This window comes from Camelina sativa, chromosome 3 (assembly GCF_030686135.1).
Source record: "Camelina sativa cultivar CO46 ecotype springtype chromosome 3, ASM3068613v1".
NCBI lineage: Eukaryota > Viridiplantae > Streptophyta > Magnoliopsida > Brassicales > Brassicaceae > Camelina > Camelina sativa.
Window position 1 is genome coordinate 29066965 of NC_141882.1, and position 17640 is coordinate 29084604.

The 17640-nt window shown below is 37.0% G+C and overlaps 3 protein-coding genes, 1 long non-coding RNA gene and 1 pseudogene across 7 annotated transcripts; 4 read left to right on the top strand and 1 right to left on the bottom strand.

Moving 5' to 3' along the window:
- Positions 1 to 2687: 2687 nt before the first annotated feature.
- On the top strand, positions 2688 to 4291 carry LOC147947828 (uncharacterized). 2 transcript variants are annotated; one of them, XR_015594578.1, is made up of 3 exons: positions 2688 to 2876; positions 2963 to 3114; positions 4054 to 4291. It is a non-coding gene; the product is annotated as an uncharacterized LOC147947828 (long non-coding RNA). The 2 variants fall into 2 exon arrangements; XR_015594579.1 differs by having other exon boundaries at positions 2967 to 3114.
- A 2984-nt stretch (positions 4292 to 7275) lies between these two features.
- On the top strand, positions 7276 to 10044 carry LOC104778152 (C-type lectin receptor-like tyrosine-protein kinase At1g52310). Of its 2 annotated transcripts, none has more exons than XM_010502527.3 (6): positions 7276 to 7561; positions 7659 to 7769; positions 7862 to 7916; positions 8012 to 8443; positions 8639 to 9206; positions 9270 to 10044. In XM_010502527.3, the coding sequence occupies exons 2-6, from the start codon at positions 7683 to 7685 to the stop codon at positions 9787 to 9789; spliced, it is 1662 nt and encodes a 553-aa protein (XP_010500829.1). In that variant the 5' UTR covers positions 7276 to 7561; positions 7659 to 7682; the 3' UTR covers positions 9790 to 10044. The 2 variants fall into 2 exon arrangements, with proteins under 2 accessions (XP_010500829.1, XP_087363141.1); XM_087507015.1 differs by having other exon boundaries at positions 7352 to 7565.
- A 7-nt stretch (positions 10045 to 10051) lies between these two features.
- On the top strand, positions 10052 to 11968 carry LOC104778153 (uncharacterized). 2 transcript variants are annotated; one of them, XM_087507016.1, is made up of 6 exons: positions 10052 to 10343; positions 10442 to 10574; positions 10675 to 10778; positions 10875 to 11019; positions 11103 to 11246; positions 11327 to 11968. In XM_087507016.1, the coding sequence occupies exons 1-6, from the start codon at positions 10300 to 10302 to the stop codon at positions 11336 to 11338; spliced, it is 582 nt and encodes a 193-aa protein (XP_087363142.1). In that variant the 5' UTR covers positions 10052 to 10299; the 3' UTR covers positions 11339 to 11968. The 2 variants fall into 2 exon arrangements, with proteins under 2 accessions (XP_087363142.1, XP_010500830.1); XM_010502528.2 differs by having other exon boundaries at positions 11334 to 11968.
- Positions 11969 to 12921: 953 nt separating this feature from the next.
- On the top strand, positions 12922 to 16242 carry LOC104758551 (protein ALTERED PHOSPHATE STARVATION RESPONSE 1-like). Its single transcript, XM_010481437.3, has 4 exons — positions 12922 to 14331; positions 14425 to 14600; positions 14813 to 15036; positions 15122 to 16242. Exons 1-4 carry the CDS (start codon positions 13137 to 13139, stop codon positions 15948 to 15950), a joined length of 2424 nt encoding a protein of 807 aa, XP_010479739.2. The 5' UTR covers positions 12922 to 13136; the 3' UTR covers positions 15951 to 16242.
- A 273-nt stretch (positions 16243 to 16515) lies between these two features.
- On the bottom strand, positions 16516 to 17023 carry LOC147947829 (uncharacterized; annotated as a pseudogene).
- Positions 17024 to 17640: the final 617 nt, after the last annotated feature.

A 17640-nucleotide genomic window follows, 5' to 3' on the forward strand; every position in this document is an offset into this window, starting at 1 on the left:
AAACAGAGACTGTCTTTGACTACGGATATATGGATTGCTCCCACTATTGGAGCTAGTTATATGGTAATAACAGCTCATTTTGTTGATGATATGTGGAGATTAAGGAAGATGATCATAGGATTTAAGAATGTTTCTGATCATAAAGGTGGAACAATTAGTAACTGTCTTATAGAATGTTTGGAAGAGTGGGGCATTCAAAGAATATTTTGCATCACTGTTGATAACGCTACAGCTAACTCTTCAGCTATGACTAAGTTCAAGACAGCAATGATGGATAAGTATGGAAGTGATGCATTGATTCTGAAAGGTGAATATTTGCATTTGAGATGTGCTGCTCACATACTGAATCTGGTTGTAAAGGAAGGATTGCATGAGATTAATAGCAGCGTGGAGGCTATTCGCAATGGAATACACTATGCGAGATCTTCATCAAATAGACTCAAGGCCTTTGATTTTCGTGTGGAGTCAGGGAAACTTAGAAGAGGAAGCCTACCTTTAGATGTGAAGACCAGATGGAATTCTACCTATCTCATGATAGAACAAGCTTTAAAATTCAAAGTTGCATTTGAGAGGATGGAGGCTGAAGATAAACCATACAATGACCACTTTCAGGAGAAAGTTGATGGACATAAAAGAGTTGGGCCAACATTGAAGTCGGATTTGGATTCAGTTGAGAGGTTTGCTCAAATTCTTGGCATCTTTTATAAGTCTACATTGGTTCTTTCAGCTTCTACGACTGTTGCTGCTCATAAACTCTACAATGAGATAATATCTGTTATGAGAAACATTACCATTTTAGGCACAACAGGAGATGATGATGACATGCATAAGAAAGTAACAGCCATGTTAACAAAGTTGGAGAAGTATTGGAATCCATTTGGTGATAAGGTTGAGATGAACAGACTTGTGATGGTAGCAAGTGTGTTTGACCCAAGGAAGAAAATGAAGTTTATTGAGCTATGTTTTGATAGGCTTTATGGTAAAAGCAGTGTGGAGTCTACACATCTGTCTGATTCAATGAAGAATATCTTGAAAGATTTGTATGATGAGTATACCAGAGCCAGCTTGTTGAACAAAAGTAGTGATGGGTCATCTTCTCAATCTCAGTCATGGTCTGCGGCTCAAGATCAGTTTGATAGTGATATGAATGAAAGACAAGCTCCTGTTGGATATGAGGATATGGCTGAGATCTTTGATGATATGGTGAAAGAAACGGGGATTCATACTTCTTCTAATGAGTTGGATATGTATTTGAAAGAGGATGTGGAGACTTCAAATATTCTAAAAGGTTCAGAATATGATTTGTTATTATGGTGGAGGGTTAACAGTGGGAAGTATCCAGTTCTATCATTGATAGCTAAGGATATACTTGCAATGCAAGTGTTTTCAGTAACATCAGAATTTGCTTTTAGTACAAGTGGTAGAGTTTTGGATCCAAGCAGAAGTTGTTTGACACATTATATGATAGAAGTGTTGATGTGTACTGAACAATGGCTGAAATGTGAGATTCATATCAATGACAAAGGAGTCTCAACCATTCAACAACTTCTTTCTGAAATTGAGTTGCAAGATGATCTTATGAGAGGTACTTTCTTTCTTTTAGTTCAGTTTTAATCTCTTAATAATGTTTGCTTTATTTCTAACATTATGTCTTCGATTTTCTACAGAGTTTGAACCTGATTTCAAGGTTTAAGATCAAAGACTGAAATATCAGTAGTGACTGATTGAGGGCGTGAGCTATTGAGGTATATCTCATAGAATTGTTCTCTTAGTCTCTTACCGTTTAATGTATAGTTTACCAATGGATTGATATTGTTCTGTACTTCTGTGTTTTTTATTGTATTAGGTCCAGAAGGAGAGCAAAACCAAGCCATCATTGTGTTTTATTTTCCAGTTTCCTACTACTTATTTGTTTTAATGTCATGACTCATGAGTCATTAGACTTGGATTTGTTGTTTTGGCAAGAACTTGAACTCTTCTTTAGTTTCTACTTTCTACTATCTAGTACTGTTTCTCTCATTTGTATGACTTGGAATGTTAGATTTCATGGATGGATTCAATTATGATATTATCTGTTGTGTATTGTGTCAAATTTGCAGAAATAGGTGCTTCACTGTTTGTACTAGGCTATTGGTTTAGACTTAAGACATTAAGTAGTCTCGGGTATAAGGGCAATTTTTTTTGGTTCAGGTATAAAATTAGTGTATTCGAGTAGAAAATTAGTGTATTCGGGTAGCAATAACCCGATCCGATATGGAACCGAAATTTTTGGTTTTTTACCGGATATTAGAATTCTTATCCGAACCGACCCGAACCCGAACCCGACAAGACCCGACCCGAACCCGAACCCGACAAGACCCGACCCGAACCGGAACCGATTTTTTAGGTTTACCTTATTGGATCCTAGACTCATATACCCGATAACCCGAACCTAATCAGATTTTACCCGAACCCGAACCTGATACCCAAATGCCCAAGGCTAAGGCTAGTGCTGGTTCTACGAGAGTCAGACCCTCCCTTTGCACTTCTCTACCCGTGAGTTCTCTTTAACTGACTCAACTCTATACTGACTCCTTAGAACACTCCAATCGGTTATACCGATGGGACGTCTTTTAATTTTTTAACAATAAAATTTAAAAAAAAATAAAAAAAAGTTTTAATCGTAATTAATCAGAGACCCGGTCTCTGCCCAGATCAGTTTAGATACTGGGAGACACCTAACCAATCAACTTATGTCTGGTTTTTTTTTTTTTTTTTTTTTTTTTTTTCCTCTTCTCTTCATTTGCTTCTCTCTATCTCTTTCGACACAAACGAAACCAGAAAAGCATGAATGATTTTTCAGAATCGAGTAGAACAACCCAATCGATTTTTTTTTGGTGAGTCTCTTATCTTTTACTCTCACAAAAATTAATTCCTTTATTCTCAGATTCTGATTTTATCATCGCGTATGGATTCTACAAAGGCAGAAATTTCCACTGGGTGTTTCTTGGATGTCCCTGTCTTGGTAAAGGAACATATGCCTCTCGTCTCTCTTCTCTCCTCGGCGTTCCTCATATTGCCACTGGTGATCTCGTTCGCGATGAGCTCTCCTCTTCTGGATTACTCTCATCTCAGGTTAGGTTTCCTTGTATCTGTATGTTACTGTTTCGCTAAAATCACTCTCAATAGAGAGATTCTGAATCTAGGCATAACGAGATCAATAGATTCTATGATCCTGTGATTTTTAACTTTGATGTTCGATGATACTGTATAAGCCTAGGTGTCTAGGTGCATAATCTTGGGTTGAGTCTGTTGAGAGACAGTCTTACTTGATCTCACTGAGACCTCACTTGATGATTTTTTGCTAGTCTCCACATATGTCATCACCATGTTGTTCTAAGATCAGATTTGTTTCCTGTGAAATGAGATTTCTTTTGGTATTAGAAGCCTTGTACGAATTTTTGAGGTTGTATATATCTCTTGTGTAGAACTAGAACAGGGGTTGAATCATTGAGTTTATTATATGTTATAAGAGACAATGTGTTCTTGTGAGGTGATTAGTATATTTATAATTGCATTGGTGTAGCTAAAGGAGCTTGTTAACCAAGGGAAATTGGTTCCGCTTCTTCCTCCGCCAAACTGTGAATCAAAGCTTATATAGTTGAAGTTTCTTTGTGGATTCTGCTCCACTACAGATAATCGGCAATTTGTATAATTATATACCTTACGGAGTGTCACAGTGTCTTAGAGCTTTGTGTCATTTTCTTCATCTATGCAGTTTGTGTTTTGTCCTGTTGGTGACTTCTCAACTTGCTCCTTGGGTTTTTCATATGTGGTGTTCTGCAACTTGCTCCTTGGATTTGATGTCTTTCTTCTTGTTGTGGTGTGTTGTGTTGTGTTGTGTTTTGTTGCGTTGTGTTGTGTTGCCTTGTGTTGTGTTGTGTTGTATAGAACATAAACCTCCGCCAAACTGTTCTTATAACTTCAGCTAAGTGGTTCTGCTTTTGTTTTCTTTTTTTGAGTTTTGTTTGTTTTTAAATCTTATCTCATGTGTTGTTCGCTTATCCTCGGCAGGTTTACGTTCTGATCCAGTCGTGAACCTTGTGATCTCAAGTCGGCACAAGAGAACAAAAGTATATGGTCTGTGGTTCTGCTCTTTCCCCACTTGTTGTTCAATAAATTGTATATATAGCAAACGAGAATCGGGCTACTCTTCATTGTAAAAAGTCTCATATTCAGTCTGTTTTATTCTCAAGTTTCAAATATTTTCTCATCCCAACTCATTTTTAATAAAAAGAATTAGACACCCAAAGATGACTAATGGGTGGACAAAAATCAAAAACAAGGATGTGAAAAAATTAGTATTATTTGTAACATTATTAAAAGATATAGATACTCATTTGAGGTTGTGCAATGGCCATGCTCTTATAATTATATCACCAATCATCTATACATTCCCTTGTGCCGTATTTGCCAACTCAGCTCCACTGTTCTTCTTTTTACTCACCTTCCACTCTTCTTTATGCAGCTTCACTTCTTGTTATCTTCACACTTTGCTACTTCATTTCTTTGAACGCCTAAAACATAGACACACCCACGGCTTTATCAGTCGATCTTGAATTTTGGCTTCACCCTCTATTCTAATCATCTCCTGCAAAAAGTACCATAGGTTCATATTTCATAAGCACGCTCAGATGAAACATCTTATAACCTTGGGCAAAAATCATGATCTGTCTTTTTGTATTATTAACCTTTCTTTCGGCAGCAAGAACATGGCCAAGGTTATAAGATGTTTCACCAACATCGAATCAATCTCTGTTACGATTCCTTGTGAGAATTCCTGACAGATCTCAGACATAAGTTTATCTAGAACTTAGATATAAACAAACACAGATAACCTCATTGTATCAATCATTCTACACTAGTCAGAGAAGACATTGTTCAATAAATGGTGTGAACACCAGATATAGTACGCATTACACAAGTATACGATTTTCTAGAACAAACTTCAGCTGTCACATAGTTTTACATACTGGGCAACATTTAAGCGAAAACACACAATGACTATTATATCACTCACATTACATGTAACTGAATGGTTTGAATGTCACTTACGATCTTTGTATAAAGAAATCAAGAATTCAAGATCCTACCAAATATTCAAATAGACAATTTATATAAATAATGTTACTAACACAATCACAGATGTAGACATCAGTCGCATCATGTTAGGTCTAGTCACCTAAAGACACTACACTAACCAATAATTTTACTCTCACAAGTCCTTTATGGAACTTTGACGAACAAACCTAGATAAAAAAAATATTAGTATAGCAAACAAAAAAATATTAAATTTTAGCAATCTGCTCTTAAAATATGAGCACAAACATTAGAAACAAAGTCATAAGACTCGGAAAATGAGTGAATGTAAACTTCACATGTTGATCATCGTAACAGGAATTAAGATTTCTCAGTTTGCCCAAAAAAAAAAGAAACATTTAAGATTTCATCCAATTTTGGCTGACACCCGAATAACAAGAATAACAACAAGAAACATAGTCAATCAAAATCAGATACAAAACATTTACAAAATTAAGAGATTCCTACTTTATTTTAGAACAAGTGAGAAACTTAAGCAAAGGTAATATGCATGATATTGAAAGACTGGTGATTCCAGTTCTTAAAATGGAAATATGAGGAAGAAGCTAAAATAAATTCTAAAGCTTTATGAAAAGGTGCAAAAGAATAATAAATTCTTCATGATGAAGCAGAGCTTGAATCTCTCTATCAAAGATCCTTGTCGTTTTGAAGCGATTTTTGATAATCATCGCTGATTTGAGATTCTACGATACATGAAGCAGAGCTTGAAGCATAACTGTTCCAAGGCTGAACCAACCAATACTAGCAGCATAACTATTCCAACCAAGAAGCCTGATGAAGAAGATTGCAAGTCTACTATTGCAGCGAGGCTTGTACCAATGAAGCTTCCTGAAAACCCTAGATACAAGGCTCATGAAACGGGAAAGATTAAGCAGAAGTCTGGCGTTTGCAAGTCAACAAGTCTCCAAATAAAGAAGCAGCAGGCACCTCTAAAAGATTCTCAAAACCCTAAATATTGTCCAACCGTGAAGAAGAACTCAACAGAGATGTTGGAGCTGTTTGATATGGCCAAGATATCAGCTGATGTGGCAAATGCAAATGGACTTCTTGCGGCTAAAGCAGAGACATCAATCTGCGTAGACACTCTCTCTTTACTCATGGATTTCCACATCAGCTCAACTGCTACTGAAACAAGGCGGATCATGCTAAGGCTTGAGAGTCTCACAAAACACAATCTAAACCTTTCTCACCAGCTCTTTGATTTAATTTCATCGTACTCAATATGTTCAAAAGGGCTTATATCAATTGGACTAAACAAATTATATTTGAGCCTTCAAAACAATATATAAAATCCAACGAATTTGTTAACGTGGATGCTCTCAAATTAGAGAAAATTGTGGTATTATTATATATAGGATTTTCAAATTTATCTATGTAGACAAACAACAAACTACAAAGAAAGAAATTCAAAATAGGACAAAATTTTATACTAAATAGATTCCCAATTTTTTATTAAAAAAGAAAAAAAACTAGTTTTTAGGTTTTCTTTACAATTCTTAATAGAAAACAAATTCAGCTAAATTTGAGATTTTAAGAAAACACTCATGACACTCCTCCTTTACTTTTTTCTTTTGTAAACAGAAAATAAAATAACCAAAAACTAATAATCTATTCCAAAAACTAAAAACCAGAAGTCACAAAACCAAAAGCCATAGGCCTCCAATGGAAAGTAGATTCTATTATAGTTTTTGGATTTTGTTTTTTTAAAACACACATTTTTCTCCATTCAAGATTTTACACTAAACAGATTTGCTAAAAAATAGGAAAACTAGTTTTTAGCTTTTCTTTACAAATATTAACAAAACTAGAATCTACAGATTTTAGGAAAAACCTACAATTCTTTTATTTTTATTTTCTGTTACCTTTGTATATATATATTTAAAAATAACGAAAAAATAATTTTATCACAAAAACTAAAAATCCAAAAATCAAAAACAAAAAATGATAATCTAAAAAACCCTCTTCCATTCATGACCATAATGGAAAACCCATTAAAACCCACAACCATTCATAGCCAAAATTATGTACAAACTTGTTTAGTATTTTGAATAGCTTAAGATGTAAACAAAATAATCACCAAATACTCAGGTTGTAATAGTACATTATGATAATGTAGGGTGAGAGGTTGTAGATATCAAGTAATACAAGGTTCGTAAACTAATAAAGGAAGAAACAAGAAAGAAAGAAAAAAGAAGATTTCATTTTCCGAACTACCCCACTGACTTGTCCGAAGTCCATCTCCTGTCTCCACCATTAATTCGATTCGCCATTAAAACCCTTTTCTTCTCTCTCTGTCGGGACTCTGCGATTCATCAATCACATAAAGAAAACCATATGAGCAGCGAAAGACCCATTTTAAACACTTCTCTTCTTAAACATCATTAAGTCTGCTTTATTCTTCCCCATGGTATGACTTAACACGGTAGGTAGTTTCCACTTGCCCAATAAAGCTTCTCTTTCGCGTATACGGGTCTCTGATTTGTCAAATTTGAGGCAAATTACGATTGATTTTTTTTCAGGGTTTTGTGAAGCTGTAGGTAGCTATGGAGCTTAAGTTGGGTTTTAACCGGAAACAATCACTGTTCTTGATTTCTTGTTTGGCTCTTCTTTATCTTGCGTCCTTTGATACTGTAAGTGTAATAGATTCTAGAACTAGGGTTTCTGAACTTGCTCGAATCTTCTATAGTTGATTGATCAATAAAGGTGATTTTTTTTTTTCCAGATATTTAGTGAATCAACTCAGAATGCAACTGATATCAAGAAACGATCTCACAGAGGTATAAATAAAGCTGTGACTTTTGTGTCTGATGTGAACATTTCTGTAGATAAGATTTCAGTGTATTTACTGTTAGTGATTCTCCTCGATGTACAGTGTCTTGTCCTCCCGATTGGATCATTGGATCGAACCAAACGAAATGCTATGCCTACTTTCGAAATTCCACTTCATGGGAGAAGTCAGAAACGTTCTGTGGAACCTATGGTGGTCATTTAGCATCACTTGCATCGAGCAAAGAACTCAGCTTTGTTCAGAAACTATGCAATGGGAACTGTTGGATTGGAGGAAGAAGTCTCAATTCTACTTCTTCTACCTCGGGTTTCCGTTGGAGCTGGTCTGATCCTAAGACGCCTCAATGGAACCAGTCCATGTTTCCCAAAGTTCCAGTTCGCACCCGCTGTGGCAATGGCAATGGCAGTTCATCTTGTCGTGCTAATATATGTATAGCTGTGACAAATGGTTCAACAACGCCATTCTTTGGTGAAAGATGCAATGTGTCTCGTGCTTTCATTTGCACGGTTGATTCTGGTAATGGCCTCTCTATTACTACCTCTCGCTTTCTTCTATGTTTTGCATTTGTGCTACTTAGTCCCTTATGATTGTTATATTCTTATTGCTGCAATTATTCGTTAGGGAAAATAACTAGGAATATGTGAAAACACTAAGGCATCTTTTTGTTGTCTCTAGAGAGATTTTAATCTGCCTAAGTTATCTTCTTTGCAGATTTCAAATGTCGCAATTGTCACAAATATGTAATCATCCTTGCTGTTGTCAGCGGTTTGATTCTCTTAACCACATTTGCCATCATATTATGGCTCCTTGTCTACAAACGAAGCAAGAAACGCCGTAAATCCCGAAAAGTATCAAATCCATCTTCTTCTTCTTCAGCTTTAGTTCCTCCTTCATGGAAGATCTTCACTAGCGAAGAACTAAGATCAATGACGAAGAACTTCAGTGAAGGGAACCGTCTGGCCGGGGATGCAAAAACCGGTGGAACCTATAGCGGTAGTTTATCAGACGGGACTAAAGTGGCGGTCAAGAGATTGAAAAGGTCTAGTTTTCAGAGAAAGAAAGAGTTCTACTCCGAGATTAGAAGAGCTGTTAAACTTCATCATCCGAATGTAGTGGCTATCAAAGGTTGTTGCTATGATCATGGAGAACGTTTCATTGTTTATGAGTTCATAGCTAGTGGTCCGCTCGATAGATGGCTGCACCATGTGCCTAGAGGTGGTAGGAGTTTGGACTGGAACATGAGATTGAACATAGCCACAACTCTTGCCCAAGGAATAGCGTAAGTCAAATCTTTTACTATAGAATTTATGATCAGATTTAAGCTTAACGTTGAAAAAAACAGGTTTCTACACGACAAGGTCAAGCCACAAGTGGTGCACCGTGACATCCGTGCAAGCAATGTACTGCTAGACGAGGAGTTTGGAGCTCATTTAATGGGTGTTGGTCTGTCAAAATTTGTTCCTTGGGAAATAATGCAAGAGAGAACCATAATGGCGGGTGGAACCTATGGTTACCTAGCACCTGAATACGTATACAGAAACGAGCTCACCACAAAGAGTGATGTCTACAGCTTTGGAGTCCTTTTGCTTGAGATTGTAAGCGGCCGTAGACCGACTCAAGCGGTTAATTCTACGGTTGGGTGGCAGAGCATATTCGAATGGGCAACACCGTTGGTTCAGGCTAACAGGTGGTTAGAGATTCTTGATCCGGTTATCACGTGCGGTTTACCGGAAGCGAGTGTGGTTCAGAAAGTTGTGGATTTGGTTTATACTTGTACTCAGAATGTGCCATCGATGCGTCCAAGGATGTCTCATGTTGTTCATCAGCTTCAGCAATTGGTCCAACCATTAGATGTGAAATAATTTATAACAACAAGTCCCAATAATAAGACAGTTTTTGTTTTGACTGTAGAATCGAATCTTAGGAGACATTTCATTGTCCAATTACTTTTCATGGAAATGTGAAAGGATAAACGTTGTCGTATTAGAGAAGGTTCTTGGAAGTTTATAGGATTCTAGCTGAAGTCCTTGTTAACTAAGTAGTTCTGTATAACAAACTAAGCTTGTTCCCAAAGTCTCACATTTTTTATATATAATAAAAGTAGTTGTATAAATAAAGACCCTCATATCCAAAAATTTCAAGAAAAAAGTCTTGCTTCTTTTGTATTTTTATATATTTCTTCTTCTACTCTTATCTCTTAAGAAGAAACTTCTTGGTTCGTTACTTTGCTTCATAGCTTTTGATATATTCTGATTCTGAGTATTACTTCAACTCTATTCACTAAACCAACGTTTAGATTCTTCTGTGTTTTTTCATATAAAGCTTTCGTCTTTTTGTTTACCATCTTCTTGCCTCTAGATATCGAAAGTAAGATGTTTCTTCTTAGGTGCTTCAAACCAAAGTTCTACAAGAAAAGGTGTCAAGTCTTTTGTCATCACTCTGTTTTGAACTTTTTAAGTTTTGTATCTTTCTGAACAGTTATTAAAACTAATCATTGTTCTTGGTGAATTGCAGCAAATCTACAACCAGCTACATGAAAATTCGGCTTGATATAGTGAGGAAAAAAAGGACTGCGATGGTTAGAAATTATAAAACAGATATTGCCAATTTCCTCAAGAATGAGCAAGATTGTGAAGCTTATAGAAGAGTAAATTAAGACTTATTATACTCTCTCATTTATATAATACTAAGCTTTATTTCTTACATTATGGTTTTTGTTAATCTGTTAACTACTTGTTACTTTACAGGCAGAACTATTACTCGAAGAGCTTAGAATAATATCGTGCTACGATCTCATTGAGCGCTTCTGCGATTGTATCTCTGAAAATCTCCCACTAATGCTGAAGAAAAGGTATTTACTTTTACTACAAGTCTCTAGATTTCAGTCCAAAAGGTCTCACAAATTACTAACTTATGTTTATTTTTCTTTTGTTTCCTTGACTTTTAGGGAATGTCCTGAAGAATGTAGAGAAGCTGTTTCCTCTTTGATATATGCAACGGCGTGGGTTCCTGATGTTCCTGAACTTAAGGATCTCAGAGCCGTGTTTACGAAAAGATTCGGAAATTTCACAGCTTCATCTGTAAATCATGAGGTTGGTTTATTATCGAACTATACATTGTCTAATCTTTGCCACTTTTCTTGCACTGACAGTACCTATCTTTTTGAATCATGCAGCTAGTTGAGAAAACTGGATCGAGAAGACTACCTTCACGGGAGCTCAAGATTCAGACTTTGAAAGATATTGCGAATGAGTTTTCCATTAACTGGGATCCTACAGCTCTGAAACTGATGCTGCTCACAGAGACTTCAGCTCTGCAGGTAAATTATGTGTTCTAGAAATTTGACTTAGAGAGTTCATAGATATTTTTAGTTTTTGGTTTGGCCTAATGTCTGAAAAGTGTTTAGATTGAGGGGAAGATGGAGACAGGAGCTGACGATCCGAAGATTGAAAGAGATAAAAGCATCATAGATGATCAAAGCGAGGACGAATCGGTTCTTTCAGAGAGTACTTGGAGAGGAGACTTATTGTCCAAAGGCAGTTTTAGTTCTAGTTCAAGCTCGAGCCCGAGTTCTCTAAGAAGAGAATCTGTAAGGAAGAAGAAGAGGAAGGAGATATTACCTTACGGCATAATCTCTCCTCCATACAACGAGGAGAAAGAAGAGAATAGAAAGAGTACGGATCGAGAAAACTCAAGGTTACTTGGAATACAAGGCAGTAAGAGTCTCACAAGCACAAGCAAGAACGAAGTTTCCACAACAAGAGAGAACGAGAGAACGTCATCGTTTCAGAGACCAAAGCTCCTGGATTATGATGACGTTGTCGCTCGTCTTGCAGCTATGCGCCTGAGATAAGAACGTACTAATTTAATAAGGGTTTCTTAGTTCTCTTCGTAGTTAAAATTAGTACTTATTAATTTGACTAATTAGAATTTTCGTTGAATATGTAATTATCCTTATGACTTTGTTCTTTGTAATTAGTCCAGTAGTTGAATCTTGTCACAGAAAAAAAGTTGAAAATTTAATGATAAAATTGTTATCAACGGATTGATTAAATTAATACTTAACAAACCGGTTTGTTTATTTATTTTGGTTAATAAGACCGATTTTATTTTTGAGATTGGTACGGTGACCGTGACCAATCTTGTTGTATCTTCAGAATTGGCCATAGGCTTTGTCGAATCAACAGGAAAGCATATGATCCCTGACCATGTTTCAGTCGGACCTTTACCATCACGGAAAAGAACAAATTATGGATGATTGAAGAACAAACATATATATGAAAAGGGTAAAGCTGGTCCTTAGGTTAAGGCATATGAAGCTTCTGGTTTAAGCCAAGCCTCAAAAAAAAATTAAAAGGTTACAAGTTACAACCTAGTCTCTAGACATGGATTTAACCATTAAGGTCAAGTTCAAGCTTGTGTTTTGCTTTCTCTGCCATTAATATTTTTGTTTATTTTTTGGTTTCCCTTCTTTTCCACATTTCTATTCTTCTATTTGGATTTCTTGGACTTTTATATTCACCGTTTGTTTCGATACGATTTTTCAACTAACGCAGAAAAATTTAATTCAAATTGTTATATTTTATAAATATTTTGTTCCAAGCCGACGTATATAATTATTTTTCTTTCAAAACTATTGTTTTCTATCGAATTGTAGTGTACTTTCAAATATGACTGGTTGTGCTATATACACATATGTCTTTTTATCCTCATTTATTGTGTCGGCTAACATTTTTTGTATAATTTTTTTTTTACATCATTTTGTATCAATTAAAACATGGGATAAAACATTAACCCAAATAAAAGAATACAACCATCCTACAATATATGGATTTTTAGTGACCAAAAAAAAAGACATTATGATCTTTTTATATGTACTGAATAGTGTGATTGATACAAAAGGTTTTAGACGACAAAATAACTAAAAAACAAAAAGTAAAAACGTTATATTCGCTTGTTCCCCTTTTTAACTTTATACACGTCATTACCTTCTCAAGTAGCCCAACGCAAAATGGAAAATTTAACCAAAACTATAGAAAAAGCGTTAATCGCCTTTTCTAACAACTTTAACGACGTCGTATCCAATCCCCTCTCTCTCTATTATAATTCCCTTAACAAAAATACTAAACACTAAAGCTTTCGAGTTTCATCATCTCTCTCCGATCGATCTGAACTTAGTTAGTAGTTTCCTATCAGAGAGAAGAGAGGGATGGGTTGTGCTCAGTCAAAGATCGAGAACGAAGAAGCAGTGACACGTTGCAAAGAACGAAAACAATTAATGAAAGATGCCGTAACAGCTCGTAACGCTTTCGCCGCCGCTCACTCTGCTTACGCCATGGCTCTTAAAAACACCGGAGCTGCTCTCTCCGATTACTCCCACGGCGAATTCTTAGTCTCTAATCATCACTCCTCATCCGCCTCAGCTGCTGCTATCGCTTCTACTTCCTCCCTTCCCACCGCTGTTTCTCCTCCTCCTCCTACTTCCGTCGCCGCCGTTTCTAATCCCCCCGCTCCTTCTTCTTCTTCCTCCGCCGAGCCGATTCCTGATACTCTTCCTCCTCCTCCTCCTCCACCTCCGCTTCCTCTTCAACGTGCTGCTACTATGCCGGAGATGAACGGTAGATCCGGTGGTGGTCCTTCTGGGAACGGTCTCAACGGAATTGAAGAAGACGGAGCCCTAGATCACGATGACGACGATGATGATGATGATGATGATGATGACTCCGAAGTGGAGGAGAATCGTGACCGTTTGATTAGGAAATCGAAGAGCCGTGGAGGTAGTAGTAGTACTAGAACGAGGAATACGATTGATGATCATCAACATCATCACCTGGAGGAGAAGGCGCCGCCACCTCCTCCGGCGGCGAATTCACGGCCAACTCCTCCGCCACGTCTGCAGCAGCATCAACAACAGCAGCAGCAACCTTTCTACGATTACTTCTTCCCTAATGTTGAGACTATGCCTGGAACCACATTAGAAGACACTCCTCCACAACCACAGGTTGCAAAACCTCTCCCTCCTCAACCACGTTCACCAGTCACAGAGGAAGAAGAAGATGATGATGATGACGATGATGACGATGAAGAGGAAGAAGAAGAGGAGGCGGTGGAGGCCGTGGATGAACGGAAAGCTCCTCCGGTGGAGGAAAGACCAAAAAGAGTGGAGGAAGTGAGTGTTGTTGAATTGGAAAAAGTTACTAATTTGAGAGGGGTGAAGAAGAGTAAAGTGATGGGGATGGTCGGAGAGAGGAGAGGAATGAGAATGCCGGGGACGACGAATTTGGGGAATGTATTCAATGAGCTTGATGATAGTTTCTTGAAAGCTTCTGAAAGTGCTCATGAGGTTTCTAAGATGCTTGAAGCTACTAGGCTCCATTACCATTCTAATTTTGCAGATAACCGAGGTAAATTTGATTCAACCACCAGTTTTGTAATTTCTCCGTATGATCTTCCATTGGTGATTAGCTAAAATACTAGTTGGTGTGTTGTTGTGGCAGGACATATTGATCACTCTGCTAGAGTGATGCGTGTAATTACATGGAATAGATCGTTTAGAGGTATACCAAATGCTGATGATGGGAAAGATGATGTCGATTTGGAAGAAAATGAAACTCATGCTACTATTCTTGACAAATTGTTAGCATGGGAAAAGAAGCTCTACGACGAAGTCAAGGTAACCATTATCAAACTTGTCTCTTTCAAATGCTTGTGCTTGTTTAATGTTGCTAAAAGATTTTTAACTTTTTGAGGAAAGATTCTCGTTTCTATGTTTGTGAACTTGATATATGTCTCTTTGATTGTTTTTGGTAAGTTATGAGTTAGCAAAGATGATGTTTGTTTCTTTTGGAAGTCTGATTTTGGGATGAACTTTTGTTGGATATATAGGCTGGTGAACTCATGAAAATCGAGTACCAGAAAAAGGTTGCTCATTTGAATCGGGTGAAGAAACGAGGTGGTCACTCGGATTCATTAGAGAGAGCCAAAGCAGCAGTTAGTCATTTGCATACAAGATACATAGTTGATATGCAATCCATGGACTCCACAGTTTCAGAAATCAATCGTCTTCGGGATGAACAACTATACTTAAAGCTCCTTCACCTTGTCGACGCGTAAGTTTCACTTCTTGGTGTATTTGTTTTTGATAATGGTTTAGAAAGAAAAGAAATTGAATTTTTTATGGAATTTGTTTTGCAGAATGGGGAAGATGTGGGAAATGATGCAAAAGCATCATCAAAGACAAGCTGAGATCTCAAAGGTTTTGAGATCTCTAGACGTTTCGCAAACTGTGAAAGAAACAAATGATCATCATCACGAACGTACTATCCAGCTCTTGGCGGTGGTTCAAGAATGGCACACACAGTTTTGCAGGATGATAGATCATCAGAAAGAATACATAAAAGCGCTTGCCGGATGGATAAAGCTAAATCTCATACCTATCGAAAGCACACTCAAGGAGAAAGTATCTTCGCCTCCTCGAGTTCCCAATCCCGCAATCCAAAAACTCCTCACCGTTTGGTATGATCGTTTAGATAAAATCCCTGACGAAATGGCGAGAACTGCCATAATCAATTTTGCAGCGGTTATAAGCACGATAATGCAGCAGCAAGAAGATGAGATAAATCTCAGAAACAAATGTGAAGAGACAAGAAAAGAACTAGGAAGAAAAATCAGACAGTTTGAGGATTGGTACTATAAATACATGCAGAAAAGAGGACCGGAGGGGATGAATCCGGATGGGTCAGAAGCGGATAACGATCACAAAGACGAGGTCGTTGTGAGGCAATTCAATGTAGAACAAATTAAGAAGAGGTTGGAAGAAGAAGAAGAAGCTTACCACAGACAAAGCCAACAAGTTAGAGAAAAGTCATTGGCTAGTCTTCGAACTCGCCTTCCTGAGCTTTTTCAGGCAATGTCCGAGGTTGCATATTCATGTTCGGATATGTATAGAGCTGTTACGTATGTGACTCAGCGGCAAAGCCAAAGCGAACGGCATCAGAAACATACCCAGGGACAGGGTTCGTAAGAAGTAATATTAAGATCAGAGACTCAGTTTTTTCTATGATCTTCTATTTTTAAGCATACACATATACAACGTATAGCTAAATATTTATCATTGCTTTCTTGTAATAAGTTTTGGGTTTTATAAGAAGATTTGTGACATCTGAGATTCATATAGTGTCTGATTTGTTCTGTTGAGTAATAAGTAAGTTGTGTATCGAGTTAGAGTTGCATTTGTATAGTGATGAATCTTTGTAATTTGTCAGACCCATATACAGTTTATAGTTTATAAATTACAAAGGCAATATGTAACTTTACACTGATGTTTTCGGTTTAGGGTGACCAACCAGTTTCTGTTTTTCTTCCTCTGATTTGAACTTGTACATTATTTGGTCTTGACAAAGCATCAGATACAAAAAAGGATCACATTGGTTGAACCAAGAAGTGTTATGTATTTTAAAAGATGAAATAGTTTTAAAGATCATGAACCAAAATAACATGTTTTTAAACATTCTGAAACTTTCTTTGTTATTTCATCAAGCCAAATAAAGACTAAACGACTCGAGGGAGCTTCAAATAACTGCTACCAATCAACCTCTTTTTCTTCTACGCTTGGTCTCCATCTCATCTCTTAATTCTCCTGAATCCGTTTCCTTGCGCTTGTTGGCGATGAGCTGTCTGAGTTTTTCAGTGATGCCCCCGAGGCCGATTTTGGTGAAGAAGTTGATGGAAAACAATGTGTTTTTCAGATGGTCCTTCGGGAAGATGGACTCAAACGTCTCCTCCATGGTTGGATCATGAAGCTTTTCATTCAAAACCTTAATTCCTAATAGCTCAGAGAGTTGTAAGGTTTTTGAGAAAGATACGTGATGAAGAAGTTGTGTTTTCCTCTGTTAACTGAACGTATCCAAGAACATGCGAAGGAAGAGCATCAGTGGCCAGGAGATGCGCAAAGAACGTGGCTACACTCATCAACTTGTTAGTATCGAACCAATGCACTATAGAATATTGCTGAACAAACAGATTCTCGAAACGATCTCTGTAAACTTTGTTTTTGAGCAGTTTATGCCCTGCTTCCTCGAAATCAAAACTTGACATTATGGTTTGATAAATTGTCCTCCTGAGATTAACAAGTTTAGTCTCTGTATCATCTTGTATCACTCTCTCTTCTGCTTCATCATCATCATCATCATCCAACTAAAACCAATTGGCAATTAGTAGATTGGCCATAACCCTTTATATATTAATGATAGTTTTATCAAACTTCAGATGTGGGACTTGGATTGTATCCCAAAATCTTCCAGGTCTGAATCTTCCTTTCCCAAGTATTTCCTTCTTCAGAAACTCGTACTTGTTCTCGTTTTGCTGAAATGCAGGGTCGGCTTTGAAGACATCGAGTGAACTCTCTGAATCCACAAGAAGATCAAGTTGAGGACGTATCGCTGGGTGACCTTTAAAATTGATTCTCCTAAGAGCAACCAAAGACTCAATCAAACAACGTGACCTATAAATTATAATCCAAGTCACCTTCATGAAGAACCTTATACTTTCTTTTATATAGATTAGTGATTCCTAACCAAAACCACGCCTACTTACCATTTCAAGGCGTATTATTGAAACATCCTTCTCATGTACGTTATAGTAGTCTATTAATTAGTTATTGTGCAACTAAGTAGAGTATAACCTCCGTTAATTAATACTTTTTAAATTAATAT

Excerpts from the sequence above, each read along its gene's own strand:
- LOC104778152 (XM_010502527.3), top strand. The coding sequence starts at position 7,683 with ATGGAGCTTAAGTTGGGTTTTAACCGGAAACAATCACTGTTCTTGATT. Across the intron at positions 7,917-8,011 it reads CAAGAAACGATCTCACAGAG|TGTCTTGTCCTCCCGATTGG; the intron begins GTATAAATAAAG and ends CTCGATGTACAG. Across the intron at positions 8,444-8,638 it reads CATTTGCACGGTTGATTCTG|ATTTCAAATGTCGCAATTGT; the intron begins GTAATGGCCTCT and ends TCTTCTTTGCAG.
- LOC104778153 (XM_010502528.2), top strand. The coding sequence starts at position 10,300 with ATGTTTCTTCTTAGGTGCTTCAAACCAAAGTTCTACAAGAAAAG. Across the intron at positions 10,779-10,874 it reads CCACTAATGCTGAAGAAAAG|GGAATGTCCTGAAGAATGTA; the intron begins GTATTTACTTTT and ends CTTGACTTTTAG. Across the intron at positions 11,020-11,102 it reads CTTCATCTGTAAATCATGAG|CTAGTTGAGAAAACTGGATC; the intron begins GTTGGTTTATTA and ends TGAATCATGCAG.
- LOC104758551 (XM_010481437.3), top strand. The coding sequence starts at position 13,137 with ATGGGTTGTGCTCAGTCAAAGATCGAGAACGAAGAAGCAGTGACACGT. Across the intron at positions 14,332-14,424 it reads TAATTTTGCAGATAACCGAG|GACATATTGATCACTCTGCT; the intron begins GTAAATTTGATT and ends TTGTTGTGGCAG. Across the intron at positions 15,037-15,121 it reads CTCCTTCACCTTGTCGACGC|AATGGGGAAGATGTGGGAAA; the intron begins GTAAGTTTCACT and ends TTTGTTTTGCAG.